General features: G+C 51.7%; 1 protein-coding gene across 1 annotated transcript; it reads left to right on the top strand.

Annotated features, from left to right (window-relative positions):
• Cand2 (cullin associated and neddylation dissociated 2 (putative)) lies at positions 1-27,939 on the top strand. Its single transcript, XM_038319407.1, has 15 exons — positions 1-110; positions 5,639-5,782; positions 6,411-6,565; positions 7,782-7,905; positions 10,292-10,557; positions 12,142-12,247; positions 12,421-12,563; positions 14,335-14,627; positions 16,070-16,211; positions 16,541-18,043; positions 20,626-20,721; positions 22,870-23,039; positions 24,550-24,714; positions 25,434-25,541; positions 27,043-27,939. Exons 1-15 carry the CDS (start codon positions 43-45, stop codon positions 27,268-27,270), a joined length of 3,711 nt encoding a protein of 1,236 aa, XP_038175335.1. The 5' UTR covers positions 1-42; the 3' UTR covers positions 27,271-27,939.
• Positions 27,940-27,953: the final 14 nt, after the last annotated feature.

The raw sequence follows: 27,953 nt of genomic DNA, 5'->3' as shown, positions 1-27,953 counted from the left end.
CCGCCATATTCGCTCCCGCCCGCAGCCCGCGGCGCAGCCAGCATGAGTACCGCTGCTTTCCACATCTCCAACCTGCTGGAGAAGATGACGTCCAGCGACAAGGACTTCAGGTGCGCCCTGCGGCGGCCCGGGGCTTCTTTCCAGGGGCCTCAGCCCGTTCTGGTCTCCTTCCCCATCCCCCTGCAGACCCCCGCGGGTACTGCCTGGGCCTGCCTGGGCCTGCTGCCCTGCTGCAACAGCCCCGCCCCCAGCCTCTTCCCGCCTTTGCTATGTTGGGCCCTCAGATACCCCCACACTAGACTCCCCCCAGACCCTCCAATGAGTCCCCCATCGGCCTCTCCTTAGGATCTCAGTGCAGACCTCCTTTGACCCGCATTCAAACAGGTCCCTTCCCTGCACCACCTCTACCCTAGGGCTGTCCCTTTCTGATACCCGCACTTCTGCCCGGGTCTCTGGGTTACGCCATCCCCCCCCAGCCTGTACCCCTGCCGGGTCTGCTAACCCTAACTTCCCTTTTTTTCATCTTTTCCCCTTTATCCCCTCCCTCTTCTTCCTGACCCTTTGCATCCCACCCTCCTATTCCCCTCCTCTCCCGAGATGTTTGGTTAAGCATGGTTTAGAGGCAGGAAACAAAGGTGGGAGTAAGGGCCATGTCTCTCCCCGAATTTCTTTCTCCTGTCCTTCTCTCCAGATATTCAGAAACAGAGCCACCAACAAGGATGGGAGCATCTGGTACAGCCCTCGTCTTGAAGGGGGAACTGAAGCTCAGTGACACAAAGGAGTTGATCCTATAGCCAGTTCTGTGCCTTCAAGTTGACAGGGCACTGCACCCACTGAGTCTTCTGTCAGTTTTACAAATAGAGAAACTGAGGTTTGGGGTACGAAGGGCCTGGGTACAATGCCAAGGGAGGACCAAGCAGAGGCGGAGGTCTTAATGATGTCCTGCATCCAGTCTGAAGAGGCCTGAAGCCTGCTTGTGTGATCTGACCCCCTCTGTGTCCTGTAAATCCATTCTTCAAAATCTCTCTGCAACCCCAAGCCCCATGGTGGTAATAGGGCTTTGAACCCTTAGCTCTGGCTTTAGGTCTTCACAGCTGTAACTTTCTGCCTCTGTAAGTGATGGGCAAATTACCCCACCCACTCTGAGCCTTAGCTACCGTGCGTGGTTTAGGTACCAGGTAAGTGCTTCGTGGATGGTTGCTCCTGTGATTCTGCACAGGCTCTCTCTTCCCCCGGACCTTGCCTAAGTATCTGATCTTCACTGCTGGCTCCCACTGAGTTGTCACCAGGATGCCTGCCCTCCATGCAGGCCCAGGCACCTCTTTCTGTGTTTCTGCCATGTCACCTTTGGTCTCCTGGTGATGCCTGTGCCGGAGGACAGGTTTGGTCCTGGTGGAGTTCTTTAGTCCCAGGCCTTTCCTGTTTCTCAGAGGCCTGGAGGGGGCTTTGGTTTACTCAAAGTCACATGTCCTGCCAGAGCTGAGAGACCGTCCCCTGGGCCTCTGAATCAGGAAGATGGCCCTTTCAGCCAGGGCCAGAGAAGCCCTTTAAGCCTGTCCCTGCCAGCAGCCTCGAGGACACTTAAAACCACCCTAAGCATATGAGAATAGTGTCTATTTTTAAAAGTCTGAATGCCAGGAGGCTGAGTCCCCTGGCCAGCTGTCCAGGCACCATGTGGTCCTGTGTCCCAATGGTGCAGCCTCTCAGATGACAGGAGACTATGGTTTGTGGTTCCCAAAGGGGAGTTACAGACTGGGGCCCCAGGCAAGGGACAGGGAGCCTTGGTTCCCACATTTGCTGGGCTCAGACTTTGACAGGGAAAACCAAGGGCTTGCGAGATCTGGCAGGAATTTCTGAATCTCTTCATGGTGACATTGTGATGGTACAAAATAAAACAGTGCAGTTCCCCGAGGGGCGCAGTGGCGGGTCGCAAGGGGCAGCGGGTCCCAGGCATGGAGCTGCACAGCAGGTGAGAGACAGAGATGAATAGGCACGCCATGCAGAGAAAGTAGGTATTTATTTAGTGGGCTATGGAAGGGGAAGCGGAGAAAGGGGAAGAGCAGAGAGAAGCAGAGAGAGAGAAAGAGAAACAGAGAGGGGGTGGGAGAGGAGAAGAAAGGCTACCTCTTCTGGAGAGAGGTGGAAAAGAAGAACCTCAGTCTGGAAGGAAGGAAGATCCCCTTGCCTCTGTGGACAGGGGATGGAGTGGGTGGGGCTAGTCTCTTAACGGGACAGGACAGATCATTACAGACATCACTGTTGGAGGAGGCAGGAGACCATCTCACGCTGGTGTCCTCTATTGCTCTATAACCTCTGAGCCTACTTGTCTCAGGTTGACCTAGTGAAACCCTCAAGGATGCTGTGGGAGAGGGGCAAAGAAAATTTCCATTTTATTCATGGAAAAACAGACTCGGCATTAAGGAGGCAGCTGGCCAAAACTTACCCCACTGATAGAGGCAAGACAAGAATGTTTACTTAAAGCCCCACTCTGTTTTGGAGCTCCAGCCTATCAAATTATTCTCACCACTATCCCAGCACCATGGCATCTCCTCTGCGAGTGGTGTCTGCAGAAATCAGGTGTCTGCAATGCTGAGGCTTATTTGTGAATGTTGATTTCTGGATTCAGGTTTCCACAAGGCTGTTTGGCTCTAAGGGATGTTGAGCACTAACTCTCTCCTGCCTTCCCCCTGCTCCCTTGTTAAACCCGTTCTTTGCTGAGCATGGAGTGTCAGAGGTGAGCCTGCTGGGTGCCAAGCATGTATATGCACACATACATGTATATGTGTGCACAGGTGTGTGCTTGTGGGGAGATTGTATGTCTCTGTGTGTGCGTGCGTGTGCGGGTGTGTTGTGTGTGTGTTAGTCACGGTCTATGAAGTGCTCTCACATGTTCATTGCTGCACAAGTGAGAAGCGCTGTTATGGAGAGGTGCAAAGTCCTGAAGTGACCTGTCTAGGGAGGCTATACTACTTAGATGTGTGCACATGGCAGTGATCAGTGTCGTCCCCGAGACAAAAACATTTAAATTAAGCTCTTGATGCATGAGTGTGCTAGTCAGGTTTCTGTCAGCTTGACACAAGCTAAAGTTATCTGAGAAGAGGAAATACCTACGTAAGACTGGCTTGTAGCCAGGTGATGGTGGCATACGCCTTTAATCCCAGCATTTAGGAGGCAGAGGCTGGCAGATGTCAGTGAGTTCAAGGCCAGCTTGGTCTACAAGAGCTAGTTTCAGGACAATCAGGACTGTTACACAGAGAAACCCTTCTTTTTTGTTTTTTGAAAAACAGAGAGAGAGAGAGAGAGAGAGAGAGAGAGAGAGAGAGAGAGAGAGAGAGAGAGAGAGAGAGAGAGAAGAATTGGCCTGAAGATGTGACTGTGGTAGATTTTCTTTTTTTTTTTAAGATTTATTTATTTATTACATATACAGTGTTCTGCTTGCATGTATACTTTCAGGCCAGAAGAGGGCACCAGATCTCATTAAAGATGGTTGTGACCCACCATGTGGTTGCTGGGAATTGAACTCAGGACCTCTGGAAGAGTAGTCAGTGCTCTTAACCTCTGAGCCATCTCTCCAGCCCTGTGGTAGATTTTCTTAGTGATTGATGGACGAGGGCCTAGATCATTGTGAGTGATGCCAACCCTGGGCAGGTGGTCCTGGTGTATAAGAAAGTCGACTAAAAGAGCCATGGGCTGCGAGCCAGTAAGCAGCGGTCCTCCATGGCCTCTGTCTGTGTTCCTGTTTTTGGGTTCCTGCCTTGAGTTACTGCGCTGACTTTCTTCAAGGATGGACTGTGTAAACTGAAACTCTTCTCTCCCCAAGTTGCCTCTGGTCAAGGTTTTTATCACAGCAATATAAACCTAACCCCTTGTAGTAGAAATCCAGAAAAGCCCAAATGCAAACATCATTTACCTTAAAGTGCCTGTGTGGTGGCTGGGACAGCAACAATCCCCTCCTTTCCTTCAGCACAGCTTACTGCCTTCTCAGCAGCTTCAGGCTGATCCAGCTATTAAAATTAAGAAATGGTAGCATGGTCAGGGTCCCTCCAGGCTCTGTGGGTTGCCGTGAGATCACACAGCAGATCTGGGCTGGGGCCCCACTCCAGTGGTTTACTCCACAAGGCTGGGGCAGGAAGCAGGCTTTCTTTGGACTCTTTTTTTTTTTTTTTTTTTTGAGCAGGGAACCAGCAGGAACCAGCAAGCATGGCAGCCTGTGGGAATGGCTGCACTGGAGAAAGGGACTAGTCATCTGCAGTTACTGCATTGGGTAAAGACCCAGTCGTATAGAGATCTTGTTTCCAGGAATTAGAAGTCGTTTTATTGGTGTTCGGATGATGATGTGTAATTTAGCCTAGGGAAACACGGCTGCAACCTGGACACAGCTGAGGGTAGCCAGTTGAGTCCTCTGCCCTGTGTTCTTTATTTTAGCAGGAATGAGGTCCCGTGAGGTCCCTTCAGCCCCATTCTTTGTTGCTTTCTGAATTGAACTCCTATTGCAAGCCAGTGAGAGGTCAGAGCAGCAAGCCTTTTGTAGAGAGGTGGTGGGTGGAGTCCTGGACTCTGGCCCTATGGCTAGGAATATTCGTCAGCTGTTGGCTCTGGTCTCCAGAATATCAAAATATGCCAGTTGCCCATCCATGTGGCTTTTAAGGCACTTACGACTATCCAGACATAGTGGCCTATGACTTTAATTCTAACACTTGAGAGGCAGAGACGGGGATTTCTGTGAGTGTGAGTCTACCCTGGTTTACAGAGTGAGTTCCAGGCCAGCCAGGGCTACCCTGTGAAACTTGTCCCAAACAAACAAACAAAAAACAAAAAAGCAGGTTTGTGACCCTGAACGTCACTAGGAACTTGGAAATACACATCCCTAGACCAGAGCCTCCCACTGTGGGCTGAGAGGCTGGGGTGCGGCTTGCTGTGATAGCCCTTGGATGCTTGTAAGGGAGGGTGTCTGAACAGGGTTCATCTGTGTATCTAGAGGTGCTTCTTTTCCAACACCCAACTACATGAAATCATCTGTCTCATACTCAGGTACTCACTAGCCACCTGTTACTGTGAGATGTGAATGACATACGCCATTTACTGGGTGTTTATCACGGACCCCACAACCCTATAATCAGAGTCCAAGTCTATCCTCCCCCCCTTTTTTTTGGTTTTCCTAGGCAGAGTTTCTCAGTGTACACCTGGCTGCCCTGGAATTCACTATGTAGACCAGGCTGGCCTCAAACCCGGATATCCGCTTTCCTCCCAAGTACCACCACTGCCCGGCCAGCAAGTGTTTCTAAACACTGAGCCGCTTCTAGCTCCCCCCTCCCCCGCCCCCATTTTTTAAACAGGTAAACAAAAGCTGAGAGAAGGCAGGTGACACCCAAGTTCCCATTTTGGCAGTGGTAGGAGCCTGCTCCACCCCCCCCCCCCCCCCCCCGCCACACCCAGGCCAGGAGCATTAAAAGCCAGTCTTTGCTTCAGTCTCCTACCCTGTGGCACGTGGTCTCACTGAGGTGGCTCAGCTCTGCCCACAGCCCTGATTATCCACAAGGCTTTGAACCCATGCACTGAGCTTCACTTCTAGGGGACTCTAGTGCACCCCTCTGTCAGGGCCTGGAAGCTGCTCCACAGCCTTCTTTCTCCCCTGCAGGTTCATGGCCACCAGTGACCTGATGTCAGAGCTACAGAAAGACTCCATCCAGCTGGACGAGGACAGCGAGCGCAAGGTGGTGAGAGCTCTGCTGCGCCTCCTGGAGGACAGGAGCGGCGAGGTGCAGAACCTGGCTGTCAAGTGGTGAGTGGGCGGGGCTTGTTGGAGGCCCGCTGCCCCAGGATGCTGCCCGTGAGAATAACCGCATTTGGGGACAGCAATAGGGTTAGATCCTGGCCAGCATTCCTCGGAGCATTCCCTGCGCCAAGAGTTCAAATCTAAGTTATGTGGGAGGTTATCCGGGAAACAGGAAGGGAAGTAGGGAAGAGGAGGTGAGATGGGGAAGAAAGCCTGCATAGGGGTTCTGTAGCTCTGGCAGGTCCCCAGGTGACAATCTGCTACCAGGCTTTGAGAAATGAGGCTGTAGGTGTCAGATGGATGACCAGCATCGGCAAGTGAAAAGCAGTTAGACATGCCCTGGAAGGCCCCACCTAGACCTTCTGGGGTGGCTGGCCGTAGTCTGTGTGCAGTAATCCCCTAGGGGATGTGACACCAGCTCAGGTGTGCAGACCCTTTCTTTGGGGTGCTATGGAGCCGCAGGGGGAGATGCGAATCCTAGGCTTGGGGTGCACCGCTTTCCTAGCAGGTCTCCTGCTGAGCTGAGGTCCTTATCACGTGTGTCCCCACAAGCTGGAGAGGACCAAAGCAGGCAGCCTGACTTAAGGCATGCCTGGGGCTTTGGGGCCCTTCTCCCTTTCTCCCTCTGCCTCAGCCTGGGTCCCTTGGTGGGCAAAGTGAAGGAGTACCAAGTGGAGACCATTGTGGACACCCTTTGTGCCAACATGCGGTCAGACAAGGAGCAGCTCCGAGACATCGCTGGCATTGGCCTGAAGACCATCCTCTCAGAGCTGCCTCCCGCCGCCACAGGTACCCAGGCCTTGGTGCTGTGTTATTCAACCCAGCTGTGTTTCAAATACTGGGGCCAAGGGATTCACCTCTGGGAAGCCCACATCTGTGTTCACCATGTGCCTTCTGCATGCCTCTGCTTCTCTTCACCAAGTGCTAACACCTTAATCCCAGCACCCTGGAGGCAGAGGCCTTGGTTCAGAAGGAGTTTCAGGTCAGCCTGATGTACAGAGGACAGCCAGGGCTATAGTGAGACCTTGTTTCAAAATAAAAAAGAGGGCTGGAGAGATGGCTCAGAGGTTAAGAGCACCGTCCGCTCTTCCAAAGGTCCTGAGTTCAATTCCCAACAACCACATGGTGGCTCACAACCATCTGTAATGGGGTCTAGTGCCCTCTTCTGGCCTGCAGGCATACACACAGACAGAATATTATATGCATAATAAATAAATAATTAAATAAATAAATAAAAATTATTATCAACCCAGAAAAAAAAAGAAAGAGGGCTCAGAGAAGCAAAAGGACCTTGTGGCATCCCTCAGTGGCATCCCTCCATGGTAAAGAATTCAGACCCAGATCAATTGAAATTTATGGCTGCCTGTTTGTTAGGAAGGCTTCCAGCCGCAAGTGAAGAACATAAACTCACGGCAGCTTAAAGATTTGCCCTGTTCTCTCCAGACGGATGCTGCTGCTCTCTCCTCCTCCTTCCTCTCCTCTTCCTCCCTTTCTTCCTTCTCTTTCCTCTTCCTCCTTTTTCCTGGTGGCAGTGCTAGAGGTAAATGCAGGGACTTGTATGTGCTGGGCCAGGCCACTCCCATTCTTGCAGCCGTTGTTCTGCAGCTCAGACTCAAAGGGTCACACTCTTCATCCATGTTCTCTCTCCTTTGTAAGAGAAGACAAATTTCCCAGTCTAGTATATCCCACTCGCCAGAGCTGGGCCACTGGCCGCTGCTAGCAGAAAGGGACTGGGAAAAGAAGTGTTTAACTTGTCCCCCTCCCTGTTAGAAGTGTGGGAGCCAGCCAGCCGTTCAGCCATCAATTTGTCAGCTCCTCCAGCTGATTCCTACAGGTATTCATTAAGACTTGGGTCAACCATGGACCATTGAAGCCCGGGCTTTCCTGGACCACTAACTTCTGGGGGATGCGGGCTCAGAAACACAACCAGAGCACAAGCAGGCCAGAGTTTGGGGCTGCCATCCAAGCCCACGGCCTTTACCCTGCCCATTCGTGCCCTGCACAGGCTCAGGGCTGGCCATCAATGTGTGCCGCAAGATCACGGGCCAGCTCACCAGTGCCATCGCCCAGCAGGAGGATGTGGCTGTGCAGCTGGAAGCCCTGGACATCCTCTCCGACATGCTGAGCAGGTGAGCCAGGCCACCTTGAGCAAGAAAGGAGGGGACAGGCAGGACTGAGTAGTGACCTGCATGCAATAATGTCACATTTTGGAATGGGCTTTGGGAAGTCATTAGCTTCAAGGTCACACAGTCAGTAAACTTCCCATAACTTGTACATTTGCTCTGGGGAAAACCAGGTGTTGGGCTGGAGAGATGGCTCAGTGGTTAAGAGCATTGACTGTTCTTTCAGAGGACCTGAGTTCAATTCCCAGCAACCACATGGTGGCTTGCAACCATCTGTAATGAGATCTGGCGCCCTCTTCTGGCCTGCAGGCATACACGGAGGCAGAATGTTGTATATATAATTAAAAATAAATAAATATTTTTTTTAAAAAAAAATGGGTGTTAGTCTAGTGGTGGGCCTGCGTTGCTCCTGGGGAGGAATTCACAGGCAAGTGGCCAACTGAATGTAGTAGGAGAGTGGTCAGGTCAAGTGCAGGGCCCAAGCTCAGCTTCTGGAGGGCCAAGGCTTTAGGGTCCTCAGCAGATCTAAGGGCACCACAGAGGGCAGAGCCACAAGAGGATTGTGAAAGGTTTTGGGTTTGGGGCTCAAGAGAACACTGATATAGATTGTCCTTTTGATTAAAAAAGTAGAAGAATTGGGCATGGTAGCACAGGCCTTTAGTCTTAGCACTCAGGAGGCAGAGGCAGAAGGAGCTCTGTGAGTTCAAGGCCAGCCTGGTCTACAATAAGAGTTCTAGAACAGCCTGGGCTGTTATACAGAGAAATTCTATTTCAAAAAACAAAACAAAAAAAGATTAGAAGAGTTTTTCCTGGCGTGGAAAGACAGCATAGTGGGCTCTGCTTCGGAGTTCAGACCCATGTGACAGAGGGGTCCCTTAAAGTTGTCAGAGGAGTTGAGAGTTTTCGTGCCATATGGGTGATAAGAGTCCATAGTTGATGCTTGTCATCTGGCCCTCTCTGATCCAGGGGTTGGGAGGAGATCTTGAATTTGGAGGAAGGAGTGAGTGACCTTCAGGGAATCTGGAAGAGGGGCTTATTGATTAATATGTGTCCATCCTATAGGGGTTAGCCTGGGGCCTTACGCGATATCAGCTGCATGTGATCATGACCTAAGCAGTCTTTGCTCTGGGTTCTAACAGACTTGGGTCCAGGGCTCCTGTATGGTGAGCTGATTGTGGAAGCTGATATACATCGAGAGGCTGGGGGGCTGGGTAGGAGCCCCAAAGACACAGGCAGGCTGGAGAGGAGTGTCTTTGTTTTTATATTTGTGGTGGGATTGAATCCAGGGCTTTACCCCTGCTGGGGAAGAACTCTACCACTGGGACCCATAATTTTTTTTTTTTGTTTTTGAGGCTCCATCTCTCAGAGTTGCTCAGGCAGGCCTTGAACTCACTCTGTAGGCCATACTGGCTTTAAACCTGTAACACTTCTGCCTCAGCCTTCTTAGTAGGTGAGATTGTAGGCCTGTGCCCCATGCCTGGCTTGGCTTCCATGGGTTGTCTGGAAGAAGAAGACTCCACAGGATCTGGGGTAGAAGATGGCCCAATAGGTTTTAGAAGCCAGGAGATAGAGGATTGAGGTGGGGGTGCCCCAGGAGCAGGTGGGTGCAGTAGGAGGTGATGGGTTCCATTTGAGCATGTTGAGTTTATAGCGCTTGGAAGGCACCCCTCAATCGTGAGCTCCATAGGGCCAGAGTCTGTCATTGTGGCCCAACTTCCAGCATAGACCCTGCCACTCAGTAGATGAATCAATAGGTAAAGACTTCAGCAGCGTGATCAGGGCGGACACGGGACAGCGAGGTTATGGAGGGCAGCACAGCAGGGCATTGTGGGATCAAACTCGCCCAGAGCTGGTTTGACTGTAGAATGAACTGGGGCCATGCACAGCCAGGTTCTGCCTGTGGAGAAACTATCTGAGATTACCTCTTGCCTTGAGTTCAGAGCTCAGCGTATCCAGAGGACACTGGGGAGCCATAGCGGGATTAAGCAGAGGAGTGATCAAAAGTCCGTTAGATTTTATACCACTCCAGTCGCGGTAAGGAGAGACTTTCCGGGATAGGTATCGAGGCAAACCTCAGGCCCCCCAAGAATTTGGAGCGTCCTCACTGGAACCCCCTGCCCACGACAGTTCTCCCTAAGATGAGAGATTGCACACCTGGGCTCAGGTCTTGGACTTGCACCGTTGACTGAGGAGCCTTCACAAGGCATTCTCTGTCGCTTTCTTTCTTTCCTGTAGTAAGCCGCTAAGTCACTCCTCATGTTGGGAGGGGTACCTTGTCACTTTCCCAGTGTCTTTGAATATCATAAGAAGGAGGTACGGAGAGGATGGGGGTGCAGACCCAAGTTGTCTGCTTGTGGCGCCTGACCCGACATTTCCTCCATCCTGTCCCCAGGCTAGGTGCCCCACTGGGCAGCTTCCATGCCAGCCTGCTGCACTGCCTACTGCCCCAGCTGAGCAGCCCGCGCCTGGCTGTTCGCAAGCGTGCCATCGGGGCACTCGGTCACCTGGCAGCCTCCTGCAGCACCGACCTCTTCGTGGAGCTCGCTGACCACCTAGTGGACCGGCTGCCGGGCCCACGCGCTCCCGCCAGTCCCGCAGCCATTCGTACACTGATCCAGTGTTTGGGCAGCGTGGGCCGCCAGGCTGGCCATCGCCTGGGTGAGGGGGCGGGGCTAAAATTCTGAGCAGGGCTTGGTGGGTGGGGACAGAGCCCTAGTAGGAGCACAAACTTGCTTTCTTTTTTTCGGTCTTATGCCTCTGTGTGGTCTTCTGGAAGTGACTTCTGTGGAGGCCCAGGGTTAGTCCTTGCAAGTCGTGATAGCAAACCCTTATATAGAATGTGTTCGAGCCTCTGCTTTGACAGGCACACCTCAACCTGTGAACCAGAGTTGGAAACTTTAAGCTTTTATTGAGAATAATAGATCTGGAGTTAGCCACACTGTTTAAAGTGTACGCCACCACACACTTGTGAGCCCACATCCCTGTCAAAACACTCAGCATTCCCACCATTTCCATCCCTGCCTCCGCTTTGCCCTCAGGCAGCCACCTCGGGCTTCATCGGGAATAAGGCAGCGAGTAGAGCATCAGTCAGCGCCTCCTGACTCCTGCCTCTCTCCAAGCTACTCCTTGGCTTCCCTCAGGAGCACTGCTCTGGGAAATAGGCTGAAGAGGCCTAGACTAGGGCCCATGTTTGGTTTGGCAGGAAACTGAGGTCCCATGGACCCCAAAAACAGTCTATAAAGGAGTGTCCAAAGAGTTGGAGAGATGGCTTAGCAGTTAAGTGTGTTTGCTGCTCAGTCATGAGGACAGGAGTTCAGATTCCAACACTGGTATCAGGTTGCCAACAAATGCCTAGAATTCCAGCTCCAAGGGATCTGGCGCCCTCTTTTGGCCTCTCAAAGCAACATATGTGTGCACACATAAATAATGAAATAATTTTTTTAAATGGATATTTAGGGATCTCTAGCGTAGCATGTTCCTTCTTGCACTGTGGGAAGGTTATGGCTGGAAGAGGCTCTAAAGCAGTGGTCCTTTTTGTTTGTTTGTTTGTTTGTTTGTTTGTTTTTTTGAGATAGGGTTTCTTTGTATAGCTTTGGAGCCTGTCCTGGAACTCACTCTGTAGACCAGGCTGGCTTTGAACTCACAATTCACAGAGCTCCATCTGCCTCTGCCTTCCAAGTGCTGGGATTAAAGGCGTGCTCCACCACCGCTTGGCAAAGCAGTAGTTCTTAACGTGGGTCGAGACTACTGGAAAACAGATATTTACATTACAATTCATAATAGTAGCAAATTTTTAATTATGAAGTAGCAGTGAAAATAATTTTATGGCTGGGGTCCCCACAACATGAGAAACTGACAGCATTACAGGGTTGACGCATTAGGAAGGCTGAAAACCACTGCTCTAAAGCCTTGGTCCCTCTTGTTCTCCCTTCTGCAGCTCACACTCTAGTGTAGGAATAAGGCACAGCCATGACGGTGACTCAGCCACACACACTACTGCCTGCGTGCCTGATCTCCGCAGGACTGGAGCTAAGCTCTGCCTGCATCATTGTACATTGGTTTCCACACTGTGATGGTCGGTAGCTTGAGTCAGGAAGTCTTCCAAGTGGCCCACAGCCCCGGTCAGCTTGCCTCAGAAGCCTCAAAGTTGAATTTGCCCTGTGAGGGAGGAGTTGGGCTGAGGGCTATGGGCTGGTGAGTGAGGGAAGGTGTGGTGACCTCAGTGACCCTTTGGCTCTACAGGGGCCCACCTGGCTCGCCTGGTGCCCTTGGTGGAGGAGTTCTGCAACCTGGATGATGATGAGCTGAGAGAGTCCTGCCTCCAGGCCTTCGAGGCCTTCCTTAGGAAGTAAGTACAGCAGCTGCACGAGAAAGCAGGCATGGGAGCTGCATGGGGGGTTCGTAGGGCTCGGGGACAGCATGCTAGAGCTCAGAACAGCCAGCTCTTGACACTTGTTTTTGGGTCCCACCCTTGCTCTGTCACTCTGGGTTGCAGTGAGTCCTCCTCTCCTTGTCCCTTAGGTGCCCCAAGGAGATGGACCCTCATGTACCCAATGTGACCAGACTCTGCCTCCGGTACATGAAGCATGACCCCAACTACAACCATGGCAGCGACGAGGATGAAGAGCAGATGGAGACGGACGGCAGTGAATTCAGTGAGGCAGGTGGGTGGGTAGCAGGCATGAGGGAAAGCAGGGGCCTAATCAGGCCGGCCGGGCTGCATGCTGCTCTTTTCTAGCTAAACAACCGGGATGAAGAATACTTGGGACAGACCTTTGCCCGTACTCACCACCTAAACAGTGATGCAGTGACTGGCATTAGGACATCTGCAGTATAGCAGGTGGTATAAGTGACTGGCATTAGGACATCTGCAGTATAGCAGGTGGTATAAGTGTTTAAGATGTGACTTAAAGCTGGGAGTGGGGTGTGAAGTGCGTGTGATTACCCTCAGATGCTGGTATCCAGGCTCCCACAGGTACCATTGCTAATCATAGCTTCCCGAACATCCACTGGTGTTTCAAGCTCTTACCTCCCATTCCTCATAGTGACCCTGAAGATCTAGAGGTGATCATCCTCATATTTCAGACAGGGAAACTGAGGAAACACCAAGTGGCCTAGCCGGAACATGGGCTAGCTCTGACCGACGCTCCACCTCCAAGCTACCATTTTTACGAATGGTTTTCACAATGATGCTTTTAGCCCAGTGCCAGCGCTAGAGGTAGGATGGTGGGCACTTGGAGGGGACAAGTATAGGTAGTGGCTCAGTGGCCTCTTTCCTCTGGGCCTACAGTCCTGTCCATCACTCAGGTTTTCTAACGGCAGTGTGAAAATGGAGACTAATGACTTTGGGCCTCACGGAATCTTGAAACAAAATCAGACAGGCGTGCTGGAGCCTTGAACGCCAAGCCGGGAGCTGGGGCATTTTCTTGCTGGTCATAGAGGGCTCGGGCTATTTCTTGAGGGGTGGCATGGGGTCCATTAAAGGAGGTGTCTGCTGAGCTGACCAGTGGGCCCACTGTTGTTTATCTGGACTTCTTTGCTGTGTGAGTCTTAGTTGTCAGCAGAGAGGCACAGTGGGCACACATAGTCTCAGATTCAGGATAAAGGGGTGCTCCTCGTCACCTCTGACCCTTCCGTTCTGCCCAGTGAGATGGATGGGATTGAATCTCTGATTTGCAGTTTCCTATTTTTCCTGAGATCTCTCGCCCTCTCTGAGTCTTGGTCTTGGCATCTGTAAAATGGGCCATTAGCTCCTTGGTCCTAGTAGTGCTGTGGTCTGCTGACTCTCAGGCCTGCAGAACAGAAGGTCACACATACCCGTTCTTTCTTTGGTGTTTGTCTCCCTTGAACACCTTTGAGATCGGAGGCCTTTGATTGACAGGGACTGGGTTAGTACCAAAGAGAAAGGAGGCCACCCTTTCTCTTTGGAAATGGCCAGACCTGAAGCGAGAGGATGGGCCTGAGCCCCAGAAAGATTTTCCATGTCTCCATTGCAGACTTTGAGTCCATGTCATTCTTTTTTGGAGGAGGGCAGAGTCTCACTAAGTGTCCTAGGCTGGGATTGGACTCATGATCCTCCCACCCCATCTCTCAATGCTGGGTTTACAGGTGTATGCCAGCCTATCAGCACGTTTCTTCCCTTGATGTCATCAGACAAGGAGCTGGAGGCAGGAAGGGCTGTGGCTGAAGTGTAGACGTTTGTACATTGGGTCTCTAGGTCCTAGTTCTGTTCTCTGTGGATAATCCTTGCCCCACAGGAGAGACTGTGATGGAAGGGCCTGGTGCCATCCTGGGCACACCACAGGTGTTCTCAGAGGGTAGTGGCATGCCCAGTAGGCTGTGAATACTGATCAGAAGGTAAAGCCCAGGGTGGGGCTTCCACTGTCTTCTTCTCTGAGCTGCCACATGACTGTCTGTGTCTCACTCCTGCCCCAGAGAGTGAGGACGAGTACAGCGACGATGACGACATGAGCTGGAAGGTGCGCCGAGCAGCCGCCAAGTGCATGGCAGCCCTGATCAGCTCTCGTCCCGACCTCTTGCCCGACTTCCACTGCACGCTGGCACCGGCGCTCATTCGCCGCTTCAAGGAACGGGAGGAGAACGTCAAGGCAGACATCTTCGGGGCTTACATCGTGTTGCTGCGACATACGCGGCCCCCAAAGGGATGGCTAGAGGCAGTAGAGGAGCCCACCCAAACTGGCAGCAACCTCAATATGCTGCGAGCACAGGTGGGCTGTGTCCTTCCCTACTCCCTCCTTCCGTTCCTCCTCCCCATCTCTTCACAGGCTGAGGGATGTAGCATGGGGGCCTCTCTGCCCAGTCTGGGTGTTCAGATGGAGCCCTGCCTCATCCTAGGTCTGTGTGGTGCAGGCTTGGGACACACGGGAAGCAACACGAGTAGGGCTTCTGGGAGCGAGAAGGGCTTCATTTCATTCCAGGTGTGCGCAGCTACAGGAAGGGGGTGGCAGAGTTTGCTTCACTTGAAAAAATTCTGAGCTGGGCAGTGGTGGTACATGCCTTTAATCCCAGCACTCCGGAGGCAGAGGCAGGCAGATCTCTGAGTTTGAGGCCAGCCTGGTCTACAGATGAGTTCCAGGACAGCTAGGGCTACACAGAGAAATCCTGTCTCGAAAAACAAAACAGCAAAAACAAAACAGAAGTTCTTTTGGCTGCTGGGTGGGGAATGGATTGTGACAGGACAAGAGTCATGGCTGGGAACCAACAGGAGGGCACTGCAGCTGTGTCCAGGTGACAAGAGATGGTGCCTTCAGCTAAGCAGAAACAGATTGGCTGACCTTGCAGGCCTGAGAAGTGGGTTTTAGATTGAATCAATGGACCTCACTGATGATAGATTGCTTGTGTCTGAGATAGGCAGGTATCAGTTGATCTCTTGGCCTCCTGGGATAGGGGACACTGAGGAGGAGGGGACATCTGCATCTCTGTACATTTGTGCTTGAAGTCCTCATTGGCTTGAAGTAGTGAATTTTCTGTTAGAAAAATATGCCAGAGGCTGGGTTCCTACTAAGAAAAGAGGCTTATTTAACACGAGTTTGAAACAGTCCAAAAAAGCATGGTCCCTGCCCCCGTGTGGATTGCCCTGACGGTGTGACAGCTTTGCGGATAGCATGACTATCCAAATAGAAGACATCCCATGGTAAGACAGGAAGCCAGAATGATGAGACTAAGCCCTTATTTTATAACAAACCTGTCCGGATATTGCCACCTTTTAAAAGGGCCCTCCTCTTCCTAGTACCACCACTATACTGGGAACCAAGCTTCAACATGTAAGTCCTCATGGGACACAAACTATCCAGACTGTAGCAGGTTCCTAGGTTGAGCTACTAGGTAAGCAGAGAATGTGCAAGCTGGATCGGAGATACAGATCAGGGTAGCAGTGGTGCTGCTGGATTCAGGAATACATGGGGAGTGTATCTAGGTAAAGAAGAGAGGGGCCATAGGCCTCTGCTCCGTAGAGACAGGTGACAGCCAGGCTTCTGGTTCACCTCGAGCCAGTTCCTTGTCTGCATCTGCAAGAGGGAGGCAGCCATCACTGTTTGCAGAGTCTGAATCAGGTGACTAGTGGAGACTGGTGGACACTGGGTGTCCTGTCTATGGAGTCCTCCTTGGGGAGGCCTCCTGACTGGCTCCTGAGCTCTCCACCTGCCCGCAGGTGCCCCTGGTGATGAAGGCCCTGCAGCGACAACTTAAAGATCGGAATGTTCGGACCCGCCAGGGCTGCTTCAACCTCCTCGCCGAGCTGGCAGGCGTCCTCCCTGGCAGCCTGGCAGATCACATGCCCGCACTGGTATCAGGTATGCTGGGCTACAGCTGGCTCTCTACTCTTGGGTCTCTTCTAGAACACAGATCCCTACCCTACTCTGAGCCCTCAATCCCTGAGGGCCCAACCATTATTTCTGGGAAGAGTTCTGTGCAGTGATAGCCCACAGAGGTTCCCCTCAGCCATAGGGAGAAAGGCTGCCTCCAAGCCTTCTTTGTGGCTTCAGTGAATGCTGGCCTTGTTTCCCTCAGCTCTGGTGGCCTCTGGGAGCTTTGGATGCTTTGGCTCAGTGGCCTTCCTTGGTCACTGCATCCCCAGACTGGACCACACAGAAGGGCCCCTAACCTTCGTCCCCACCCGCAGGAATCGTCTTTTCACTGGCTGACCACTCCAACTCCTCCACCGTTCGTATGGATGCCCTGGCCTTCCTGCAGGGGCTTCTGGGTACAGAGCCAGCAGAGGCCTTCCACCCACACCTGCCTACCCTCCTACCACCTGTGATGGCCTGCGTGGCTGACCCTTTCTACAAGGTGGCCGCTGAGGCCCTACTGGTGCTCCAGGAGCTGGTGCGGACCCTGTGGCCACTAGATAGGCCTCGTATGCTGGACCCTGAGCCATATGTTGGAGAGATGTCCACGGCTACCCTGGCACGACTGCGTGCTACTGACCTCGACCAGGAGGTGAAGGAGCGGGCCATCTCTTGTGTAGGCCACCTTGTGGGTCACCTTGGTGACCGACTTGGGGATGACCTAGAGCCCACACTTCTGCTTCTTTTGGACCGCCTCCGGAATGAGATCACCCGATTGCCTGCTGTCAAGGCGCTGACATTGGTGGCTGTGTCCCCATTGCAACTTGACCTGCAGCCTATCCTGGCCGAAGCACTGCCTATCTTGGCTTCGTTTCTACGCAAGAATCAGCGGGCACTGCGGCTGGCCACGCTGGCTGCCCTGGATGCTCTGGCTCAGAGTCAGGGCCTTGGCCTGCCTCCTCCTGCCATGCGGGCTGTGCTGGCTGAGCTGCCGGCTCTGGTCAGTGAGAACGATATGCACGTGGCCCAGCTGGCTGTCGACTTCCTCGCCACTGTGACCCAGGCCCAGCCCTCCTCTCTGGTAGAAGTCAGTGGACCTGTTCTGGAGGAGCTGATGCGGTTGCTGCACTCACCCTTGCTGCCTGCTGGGGTATTGGCAGCCACAGAAGGCTTCCTGCAGGCGCTGGTGGGAACCCGCCCCCCATGTGTGGAGTACTCTGAGCTCATTAGCCTGCTCACTGCCCCTGTTTACAACCAGGCTGAGGATGGAGGGCCTGGCCTGCACAAGCAGGTGTTCCACTCACTGGCCCGGTGTGTGGCTGCCCTCTCAGCTGCCTGTCCCCAGGAGGCAGCAGGCACTGCCAGCCGCCTGGTCAGTGATGCCAAGTCGCCCCACTCAAGCACAGGGGTCAAAGTCTTGGCATTCCTATCACTGGCTGAGGTGGGCCAAGTGGCTGGGCCAGGCCCCCAGAGAGAGCTGAAGACCGTGCTTCTGGAAGCCTTGGGGTCTCCCAGTGAGGACGTGAGGGCTGCAGCCGCTTATGCCCTGGGCCGTGTGGGTGCTGGCAACCTGCCTGACTTCCTGCCCTTCCTGCTGGCACAGATTGAGGCTGAGCCCCGGCGACAGTACCTGCTGCTGCATGCACTCAGGGAGGCCCTGGGGGCCACCCAGCCTGACAACCTGAAGCCCTATGTTGAGGATGTCTGGGCTCTGCTCTTCCAGCGCTGTGAGAGCCCTGAGGAAGGCACTCGGTGTGTGGTGGCTGAGTGCATTGGGAAGCTAGTGCTTGTGAACCCTCCCTTCCTCCTGCCTCGGTTCCGGAAACAGCTTGCTGCAGGTAAGGGCGCAAGGGCCCAAGTTAGCACAGGTGGGCACTCGGTCTCCAAGCATCTACACAACTTTGCAAATCACTGGAGATGAGAGTCACATGTCTGTAAATCCAAGAAAAGAAGCCAGGTAGAAACATGCTTCTCAGATTACAGGCTTCCTCCTGCATGGTCTCTGGGAAAGAGGGACAAGGTCTTTTGTTTTGTCCTTCTTCAAGGTTTATTTGTTTTATTTCATGTGTATGGATGGGTATTTTGCCTATATATATGTGTGTGCATATACATGCAATGCCCTCAGAAGCCAGAAAAAGGCATCAGATGTCCTGGAACTGGGATTACAGATGGCTGTGAGCTGCCACATGGGTGTTTGGAAACAAACTCAGGTCCTCTGCGAGAGTGGCCAGTGCTTTTCACTGCTGAGCCACGTCTCCAGCCCAAGGGTTTTTGAGTGCCCTTTACCGCAAATAGATCTCTCGTCCAAGGGGTCTGCACCATAGATTCAACCCACATGGATCAGAAATGTTCCGGGAAAATAATGCATCTGTACTGAACATGTGCAAATTTTCCTTGTTCTTATTTAAAAAAAAAAAAAAAAACAAAAAAAAAAACAAAAAAAAAAAACGACATTGGCCAGGCAGTGGTGGTGCACGCCTTTAATCCCAGCACTAAGGAGGTAGAGGCAAGTGGATCTCTGTAAATTCAAGGCCAGCCTGGTCTGCACGAGTTCGTTCCAGGACAGGATCCAAAGCTACACAGACAGACAAACCCTGTCTCAACAAACAAAACCCCACATTAGTGTGTGTGTATGCACGCATGTGTTGCTGTGGCATGCATGTAGAGTCGGAGTCGGTTCTCTCCTTCTGTCATGTAGACCCCAAGGATTGAACTCAGGTCATCAGGCTTGGTAACAAGTGCCTTTATAGCAATAGCATCTTGCGAGCCCCTTTTCCTAAACGGTATAGATTGACTACTATTGATATGTTTCATGTAAACAACATAGAAAAGATTGGCAGTACATGGGAGGGTGTGCCTAGGTTCTGTGTAGACATCATGCTGTTTTGTAGAAGGTGCTTGATGTCCTTGGATTTAGTATCCAAGGAGATCCTGGATCCTGTCCTCTGAAGATACTAAGGGGGTGAAAATACAATTTAAAGTTTCATGATGGCATTAGGCATATGGGATTATAAATATATATAACTCCATAACTAGGAATGTATCCTAGCTACTTGGGAGGCTGGGACGGGATTATGACTTCAAGGCTTACCTGCTTATGGAAGTTGAAGGCCTTCTCTAAATTATTAGAGAGACTTTTACTCAAGAAAAGGAAAGGAATAAGGGGCTGAGGCTGTGGCTGTCACTAGGTGGTGGAGTGTTTGCCTGTGATGCATGAGGCCCTGGGTTCCATCCCTAGCATCTCACACAGATGCTAAGTAGAGAGAAACAATAGTGTACACCTTGATCCTGGACTAGGAGGCAGAGACAGGAAGATCTCTGTGGAATCTACACCAGCCTGGCCTACATACTCAGTTCCAGAGCTGCATGGAGAGACCCTGTCTTTAAGAACATCATGGTCAAAATAAAACCATATGATGTCATTTTAACCCCCCCGCTGTGGACATGCACCGTAGGAGTTACCCTTCTCACTGCTGTGAGGAAATACCTGATGGAGGGCGGCTTCAGAGAGGACCCCCATTAGGAGGGGATAGTCAGCCAAGGATGGGCGGGCACGGCGTGAGGAGTCATGGCGGAGGAGCTTGCAGAGTTCACATCTTGGTGGATCAGGAAACGGGCTGGTTTCAAAGGCAGTGTAATCATCAAGGCTTACCATCAGCAACTGCTTCTACCAACTGGGCCCCAGTCCCCAAGATAGCACAACCAGTTCGCAGCTGGGGACCAAGCTGGTATGTGAGCCATGTCCTGTCCTGGCATGACCCTCCATCCTTAGGGATCTGTGTGAACCCTTCATTTCTCCAGCTGCTTTACTCAGCAACAAGCGTGAAATAAAATCAGTCCTTCATGACTTCATGCTTAGGGGACTTGAGTTCTATAGGAACCCATTGGCCTCTAGCCTGCCAAAAGCTCCCCTGGCCTCTGCCCTGTGGCCTTAAATGTGAGCCTCTCTGAGACCATCTTTCCTGTGTGAAACATAGACCGGTAGTCCTTCATAATTCTGTTTGTTTTTGAGATGGGGACTGACTGGCCAAGGCTGACCTCGAACTCCTGGAGATCCTCATGGGCCCTCAGTATGGCAGGTTGGCACCACCATACTGGCTTCGTTATTTTAATTAACATTCTGTTATTATGTAAGTTTGGATAGAGAGGGTATCGGAAAAAAATGCAGTGTAGTCTTGGCCAGAGACAGGACTTTCCCGGGTCCTAGTGTTCTGTTTGCACCTGCAGCGTGGTGTCCAGACCCAGCCACTTAATGTCCTAGCTGCAGGAGGAAGAACTGGGCAGGTTCAAGGCTGCCACAGGGAATAATCACACGGACTTCCTAGGAGGAGGGTATTTCTCAAATAGGGAGAGGGTGTACTATGTTTCGCTACAATGGGCCTACAGGGTCCCCCGCCTCACACTGTCACCTCTCTTGCAGGTCAGCCATACACCCGGAGCACGGTCATCACTGCGGTCAAGTTCCTCATTTCAGACCAGCCACACTCCATCGACCCCCTCCTGAAAAGCTACATTGGTATGTGTCCCCCATTCCCTGTCTCGGCTGCAGCTAGTCCCCACACCCAGGGTCTGGAGCATGGTGGGACGTCTTACAAATTAGCCAAGGGTGTCAGACACCCGAAAGCAGCTCTCTCTGTGATGGGCATCAGGGGCAGACTCTTGAGTGAGGAGATCTGCCTTTGGATCCCTTTGCCACCAGCAGGCTCTGGTCATCCTCTCATGCCCCTTCTTCCTGACAAACCTTGCTTCTGCATCTGTCAAGTGGCTATGAGAAGTTTCTGAGAAAGGTTTCCTTGGAAACAGCTTACTGGGGTGGGAAGTGCCCTCTCCATGGCTCTGAGGATAAAACATAAGTCTGAGCTGGTGCGCCCCCACGTGACCAAGTCTGAGGGTGTCAATGCTGGAGAATCCTTGGTAGGGTAGGCCAGGCCCTCCCTTGGAACCTCCTGCAGAACCAGATTTCTTGCCTTCAAAGCCCAGTGCTTGCACCTTCTCAGGGGCCACAGCAGCCTCCCAGCCCTCCTCACCCAGTAGGCAGCCCCACGGAATGTAGAGAGAGATGAATTCCCCAGCCTTGGCTGTGAATACTGACTTACGTGGGCAGGCCGTTTCAATCTCAACTATAAAATGGGGTGCTGACCCACATGCCAGGGTGCTGTGGCAGACCAAAGGGCCAGTGGCATGACCATTCGATAGAGAATGTATCCTTGTCTCAGTCATCCCATGGCCTGGCCTGGGTGGCCACAGGCAGATTTCCAGCCTTGGTGAGCTACTGTGGTCGCATGTCCAGCGGCCACCAGTGGTGTCTCTGTTTTGCCTTATTATGGCTTGTTTTCTTTTGATTTTTATTAGTTGGTGTGTATGCATGTGTGTGTTTATATGTGTGTGTAAGATTGATTTGTTTTATGTGTAGTGTTTCACTTGTACATATCTGTACACCATGTGTGTGCCTGGTGCCTGTGGAGATCAGAAGAGGGCATTGGACCCCCTGGAACTAAAGTTATGGATGATTGTGAGCTGCCATGTGGGTGCTAAGAACCAAACTCAGGTCCTCTGAAAGAGCAGCCAGTGCTCTTAACCTCTGACCCATCTCTCTAGCCCCCAAGACTGGTTTCTTTTAAGAGACTGAATCTGAATAGCCCTTGTTGGACTGAAACTCACTATATATAGCTGAGGATAACCTTTAACTCCTGATCCTGCCTTATCTTCCAAGTGCTACGTTTACAGGCGTGTGCCACCACCCTTCGCTTATTTGAGCCTCAGTTTTTTGAGCTTCCTGAGTTGGATACCATGAATAAAAAACTCATCAGTTAAATCTCATAGCTCCAGTCTTGTAAAGGACATTGGTCCCATTTTACAAATGAGGAAACTGAGTCCCAAGAGAGGGTTCATACTTGTCAGATTCCTAGGCTGTGTTCTCACAGAAGCCGGAACCCTGGGAGCCGACATAGCACCATGAGAAGGGTCCCAGGTTCCAGTGTTGAGTCCTGCTCTTCTAGAAGACAGCGGTTCCTCCCAATGGGATACATCAGGGGTCCCATGACAGCAGCATGCCTGCCCACGTGGCTGGTGATTTTCTCTCGGGTCACGTGGCTGCAGTGGAGACTGTCACGTTTCTGTATTCCTATTTTTTTGGAGGAGGATGCAGCTCAGTGGTAGTACGTGTGCTCAGCATGTGCCAGGGTCCTGAGTTCCATCCATACTATCCCAAATAAATAAAACATGGTCCAAATTCCCAAATTAAACCTCTCCAAAAGACCTAGTCAGAGGAGTCGTGGAGTCAGGTAAGCTCCTGTAGCCACGTCAGCTTAGCACTTCAGACTCCGTCCTCTAGGTGGCGCTCACTTGTCATCCTGCACACAGAGGCTAAAGCAGGAAGATGATGGAACTGGAGCTATCCAGACCTGTCTCAAAATAAACCGTCCTTCTGTGCCAGCCTCAGCCCTGTGCTCTGAAGCTGCTGCCGTCTCATTCCTAAAAATCCTGCTAAGAGGAAGCCATGCATTCTTATGTGTCCTGTGAGGGTGGCTATGTGTCTGACTTAGGTAGTTGTTCAGGACATATCTGCCCTTCAGCCTGCATAACTCACAGTGCCTGGGTCACCAGGTATAGCATGGAGGTGGCTTTGTGTCCTGCTTGCACATCCTTCTTTGTCCCTCTGCAGCAGAGTTCATGGAAAGCCTACAGGACCCAGACCTGAACGTGCGCCGGGCCACACTCACTTTCTTCAACTCAGCCGTGCACAATAAACCATCACTGGTCCGGGACCTCTTGGATGACATCCTACCCCTCCTCTACCAGGAGACCAAGATCCGCCGGGACCTCATCCGAGAGGTACAGGGCAATGTGGGCACCTGGCAGGACCTAGCCCCTTGTTTGCTGTCCCTTGAGACTCCTGGGCTTGCTGTCAAGGCTCACTGAGTTCTAGGAGTGAAGCCCACACAGGCGTCAGGGTCACATGACTCCCCAGTCACGTCACGCCTCTCCACTCTCCAGCTGTGACCCAGACAGGCCTACCCAGTGCTCCCTTGAGCATCAGTTTCCTCTGGAGCTAAATGAGGACAACCACCGTGCCTGTACCACAGGAATGTGTCCTAAGCACTCGGGGCAGCTCTGGTGCTTAGTGGGGCATGTTCAGTGTGAGCATCCTAGTCCCCAAATGTGCTGCCACCTGTGACATCCTGTGATAGGTTCTAATTAAAGTAGGCACCCTACAAATATCTGAAACTGTCTTTAGGCATATGAAGAGGGACTTATTAGACATAACTGGATTCTGTGTTTAGACTTGGGTCCCTTCTCCAGAATGTCTCTTTGAATGAGCAAACGTTCTGAAATCTACAATCTAACCAAACTCAAGCTCCTGAACCTCGGATGTCAAGCATGTAGGATTATTGGGTTATAATGTCAGCGACTGTTGTCAATCCACCAGAGTCTCAAGTTCCAGGACTCAGACAGCTACCCTGTACTTGGCTTCTGCCACCGTGGTGCTCAGCTTGGCCTCCAGTAGAGAGGGGGTTGGGAGGGCCAGACTGGTGGAGAGGGCTAAAGGGGTAGGGAGTTGAGGTGAATGACAGCCAAGTCATCCTATAGTACATTGTGGAGGGCTGAGGAGGAAGCTCTCGAGAGGGGTTGGAGAAAGTTTCTAAAAGAAGGGCATTTCAGTTGGGGTTTGAGGCAGAAGCTTTACTGTTAGAAGCCAAATCTCATGGTTAAAACTTCAGGGAACTTGGTTCTTTGAGTCTGGTTCTGCATTCACCAGCTGTGTGTCTTTGAGGGCATCGGTTACCTCTCTGAACCTAGGTTTCCGTGTCTGGTGAGTGGGATTGTTAACAGCATCTTCTTCCTAAGGTTTTCACTTCGTTCTGGAGACAGAATCTCATGTAGCCTAGGTGGAGAATTACCCTGCACTTCTGCTCCTCCTGCTTCCACCTCCTGAGTGCTGAGTTCCCGACGTGTACCGTCATGTTCTCTTTATTCAATGCCAGGGACCAAACCTGGGTCTTTGTATGCTAGGCAAGCCTTATCCCCAGACCTTCCGAAGACATCCTTAGGACTCGAGTAAGGTGTCATCTGTCAGGCAAAAGTTGCAGCTCAGTTGTAGAACATGTGCTCAGTGTACTTGAGGTCCTACACACACATGCACACCCCACAGGACCTGACCCTTCCTGCCCAGCGGGTATGACCTTTGGGAGAAAGGATGCTGCAAGCTGAGCTGATTCCTGAAGCTCAATAGCGTGAGGCATGACTTGGGGCCAAGACACAATGCTGAGCAGGTGGGGTGAGTTGCAGAAATTAGGAAAGGGACTTTGCACTCCCAAAACCTCTGTGTCCTTCCTTGCTACAGGTGGAGATGGGGCCCTTTAAGCATACGGTGGATGATGGTCTGGATGTGAGGAAGGCAGCCTTCGAGTGCATGTACTCGCTGCTGGAGAGTTGCCTGGGCCAGCTGGACATCTGCGAGTTCCTGAACCACGTGGAGGATGGGCTGAAGGACCACTATGACATCCGAGTAAGTTGTGCCCTTCTAGATGCAGGCCCAGCTCAGAGCAAGGGGAGCCAGGCACCATTAGGCTCCTGCCTGTTTGTCCCTCCTGCTGGCTCCCCATGAGAGCAGCTGTGTCACTTTCTGTCAAGAACAAGGAACCAGGTTGTAGATGTTTCTCAGGGTGTGTACTCTGGGTACACTAGATCCAAATCTGCTAGTATTGAAATGGCTTATGCCATTTTTGCTTTGTATTGTTTCAGTTGTTACCAACATTTAAAAATTAAGGGATTTTACATGAAAAATGGTTGTTCCTTTTGAAAACAATCCTTAATGCTAGGTAAATTCCCAGATTTCCATTGGACTAGTCTGTTTTCTGGTTTTTATTACAGTTTGTTTTTTGTGAGTTTTTTGTTGTTGTTGTTGTTTTCCAAGAAAGAATTTCACTCTATAACCCTGGCTGTCCTGAAATTCACTCTGTATGTCAGGTTGGCCTCGGACTCATAGGCTTGTGAGCATGGGAACTGCCCCTCCCTACGTCTTTGTTTTTCAGCCATCCTCACACGGCTAAGAGTGACTGGCAAGATTCAGCATCACCATTTACATCTTCTAACTAAGACCCAGAGAGTGGGAGTCTTGGGCAGGGCCCTGGAAGGACTTGGTTGTGGGTTTGTGGGGTGCAAGCCTGCTCTTCCCTTGGGTCTGGAGTCTATCTCACTAAGAGTTCCTTCTGCTTCCTTGGGCAGATGCTGACCTTCATCATGCTGGCCCGGCTGGCCACCCTCTGTCCTGCACCAGTCCTGCAGAGGGTGGACCGGCTCATTGAGCCACTCAGAGCCACCTGTACTGCCAAGGTATGTCTTGCCTACCCTGCCTGGGCTCTGGAGTGCCTGGCAGGTCTAGTCACTACTCACTGTGCCATGTGTGGTGTGCTAGCTGCTTCCATCATCCCTGCTGATCTAGAATGTTCTCCTGTTACCAAGGGCTAGACAGCTTCACAGGCTCAGAGTCCTGTGAATGATCCATTGATTTGATTGATTGGCTGGCTGCTCCAGGGCAGAGCCATTCCTTATAGGGAGTGTCTCGGGTCTTGAGGGGAATCTGGGGTGAAGGTGTCGTGAAAAGTTGTAATGTTGGTAACAGCCTGGCACACTCAGGGTCCCAAGAAGAACTTGTGTGTGTGTGAATAGAGGTCAGAGGTTGACTTCAGTTGTCTTTCTTGATCTTGCCACATTTTTTTTTCATATGGTTTCACTTTATAACCCTGGCTATCCTGGAACCATGTAGATCATGGCCTAGAACTCAAGAAATCCACCTTCCTCTGCCTCCCAAGCGCTGAATTAAAGGTGTGTGCTACCACACCCAGCATTTTGTTTTTGTTTTTTGAGACAGGGTCTCTTGCTAATCTGCTGGGTGCCCGTGAGCTGCAGGGATCTGCTTGCGTCAGCTCCTATGTGGGATCTGAACTCAGGTCCTCCAGCTTGTCCAGCAACTGCTCCACCAACTGAACCATCTCCCTAACCCCACCCATCGAGTTTTGAAAGGATAAGATTTAGCCAGGAAGAGGGCCAAGAATTTCAGTTTTAAGGAGAAACTCAAGAGTACTGGTTTTGTTTTCCTTAAAAAACAAAAACCAAATTAAAATCTGAAAAAAAAAAAAAACAACCAAAAAAAACTATGATTCGTAGGTAGACCTCAAAGCAATTCCTTCCTCCACTCTTGTCTTCCATGTTGCTGGGATTATAGGCCTGTGCCACTAAGCCCGTTATTTTTTCCTTTTTTTTTTTTTTTTTTTTTTTTTTTTTTTTTTTTTTGTTTTTCGAGACAGGGTTTCTCTGTAGCTTTAGAGCCTGTCCTGGAACTAGCTCTGTAGACCAGGCTGGCCTCGAACTCACAGAGGTCCACCTGCCTCTGCCTCCCGAGTGCTGGGATTAAAATCATGTGCCACCACCGCCCGGCTATTTTTCATTTTCTTTGTGTGAGTGGGGAAGGGGAAGGCGAAGGGAGGGGAAAGGAGGACAAGAGAGGGGAGACAAGACACATAGAGCCAAAGATGACCTGACTTGTTCCTCCTGCTCCTGCCCCCACTGTTGGGTTTACCTGCTGTGTACCACTAACCAGATTTATGTGGTGCTGGGACAGGTCCCTTTTTCATCAAACCCAGGACTTTGTGCATGCCAGGTGAAGCACTCTGTCAACGAAGCCACATATCCAGCCCCAAAGTTGTGATTTTTCATGTAACACATTAGCAGATAAAGATGAAATCTGTGTCAATCAGGTTGAAATCAGGCCTTCATTAACCTGTGTTTCCAATGGGTAGCATGGGCTCAGTGAGGACGCTGTCTCCCTCTGCAGGTCAAGGCTGGCTCTGTGAAGCAAGAGCTGGAAAAGCAGGATGAGTTGAAGCGCTCAGCAATGCGGGCAGTTGCTGCCCTGCTGACCAACCCCGAGGTCCGGAAGAGCCCCAGTATGGCTGACTTCTCTACCCAGATCCGATCCAACCCAGAGCTCACTACCCTCTTCGAGAGCATCCAGAAAGACTCAGCCTCTGGCTCCAGCATGGATACTATGGAACTCAGCTAGCTGTCCCCACCACCAACCTCCCCTCCCACCCCATGGGCCTTGGCCTCTCCTGTCCTTCCCAGCCAGCCTCAGTGCCTTCTAGGGCCCAGTGCCAGAGCTGGGCCCACTAACTCAGGACAGTCACTCACGCTGGGGTGATGCTCCACCACCTTTACACTGCACCCCCACCAGTTCAGAGGCCAGCATCCGACTGTAGGGGTTGGCTTCCTACTTCACTTTGGACTCCAAATGTCAGAAATTAGCACCCTGGCCAAGGATAGGGCTGTGTGGAGCCAGGCAAGCTCTGGGTCTGGGACCGAGAACTCAGAATGCCTCATTTCTAGTTAGTCTAGTAAGAATTGTTTCCAGGGAAGATGGTGTGATCACTAGACAGGCTTGGGCCCGCTGTTTGAAACACCTCACTTCACCAAGATGTGTAATGGTTTGTGTTCTTCCTGGGTGTGTAGTCGTTAGTACTGAAAATTCGAGCCTGACAGGCCAGAACCACCCCTAACCCCCCTTCTCCCGCCCCCAGGGTAGCATTTCTGTGTAGCCCAGGCTGTTGTGGAACTCACTCTAATCAAGCTGGCCTAGAGATCCGCCAGCTTCTGCCTGGGATTAAAGATTTGTGCCACTACCGCCTGAGGCCAGTTTTGTGATGTGAATTAAAGAACAGATGTAAAGCCCTCACACCTCACATGATT

This window comes from Arvicola amphibius, chromosome 2 (assembly GCF_903992535.2).
Source record: "Arvicola amphibius chromosome 2, mArvAmp1.2, whole genome shotgun sequence".
NCBI lineage: Eukaryota > Metazoa > Chordata > Mammalia > Rodentia > Cricetidae > Arvicola > Arvicola amphibius.
The sequence above is the reverse complement of the archived record's forward strand: the minus strand, read 5'-3'. Positions and strand labels throughout refer to the sequence as shown.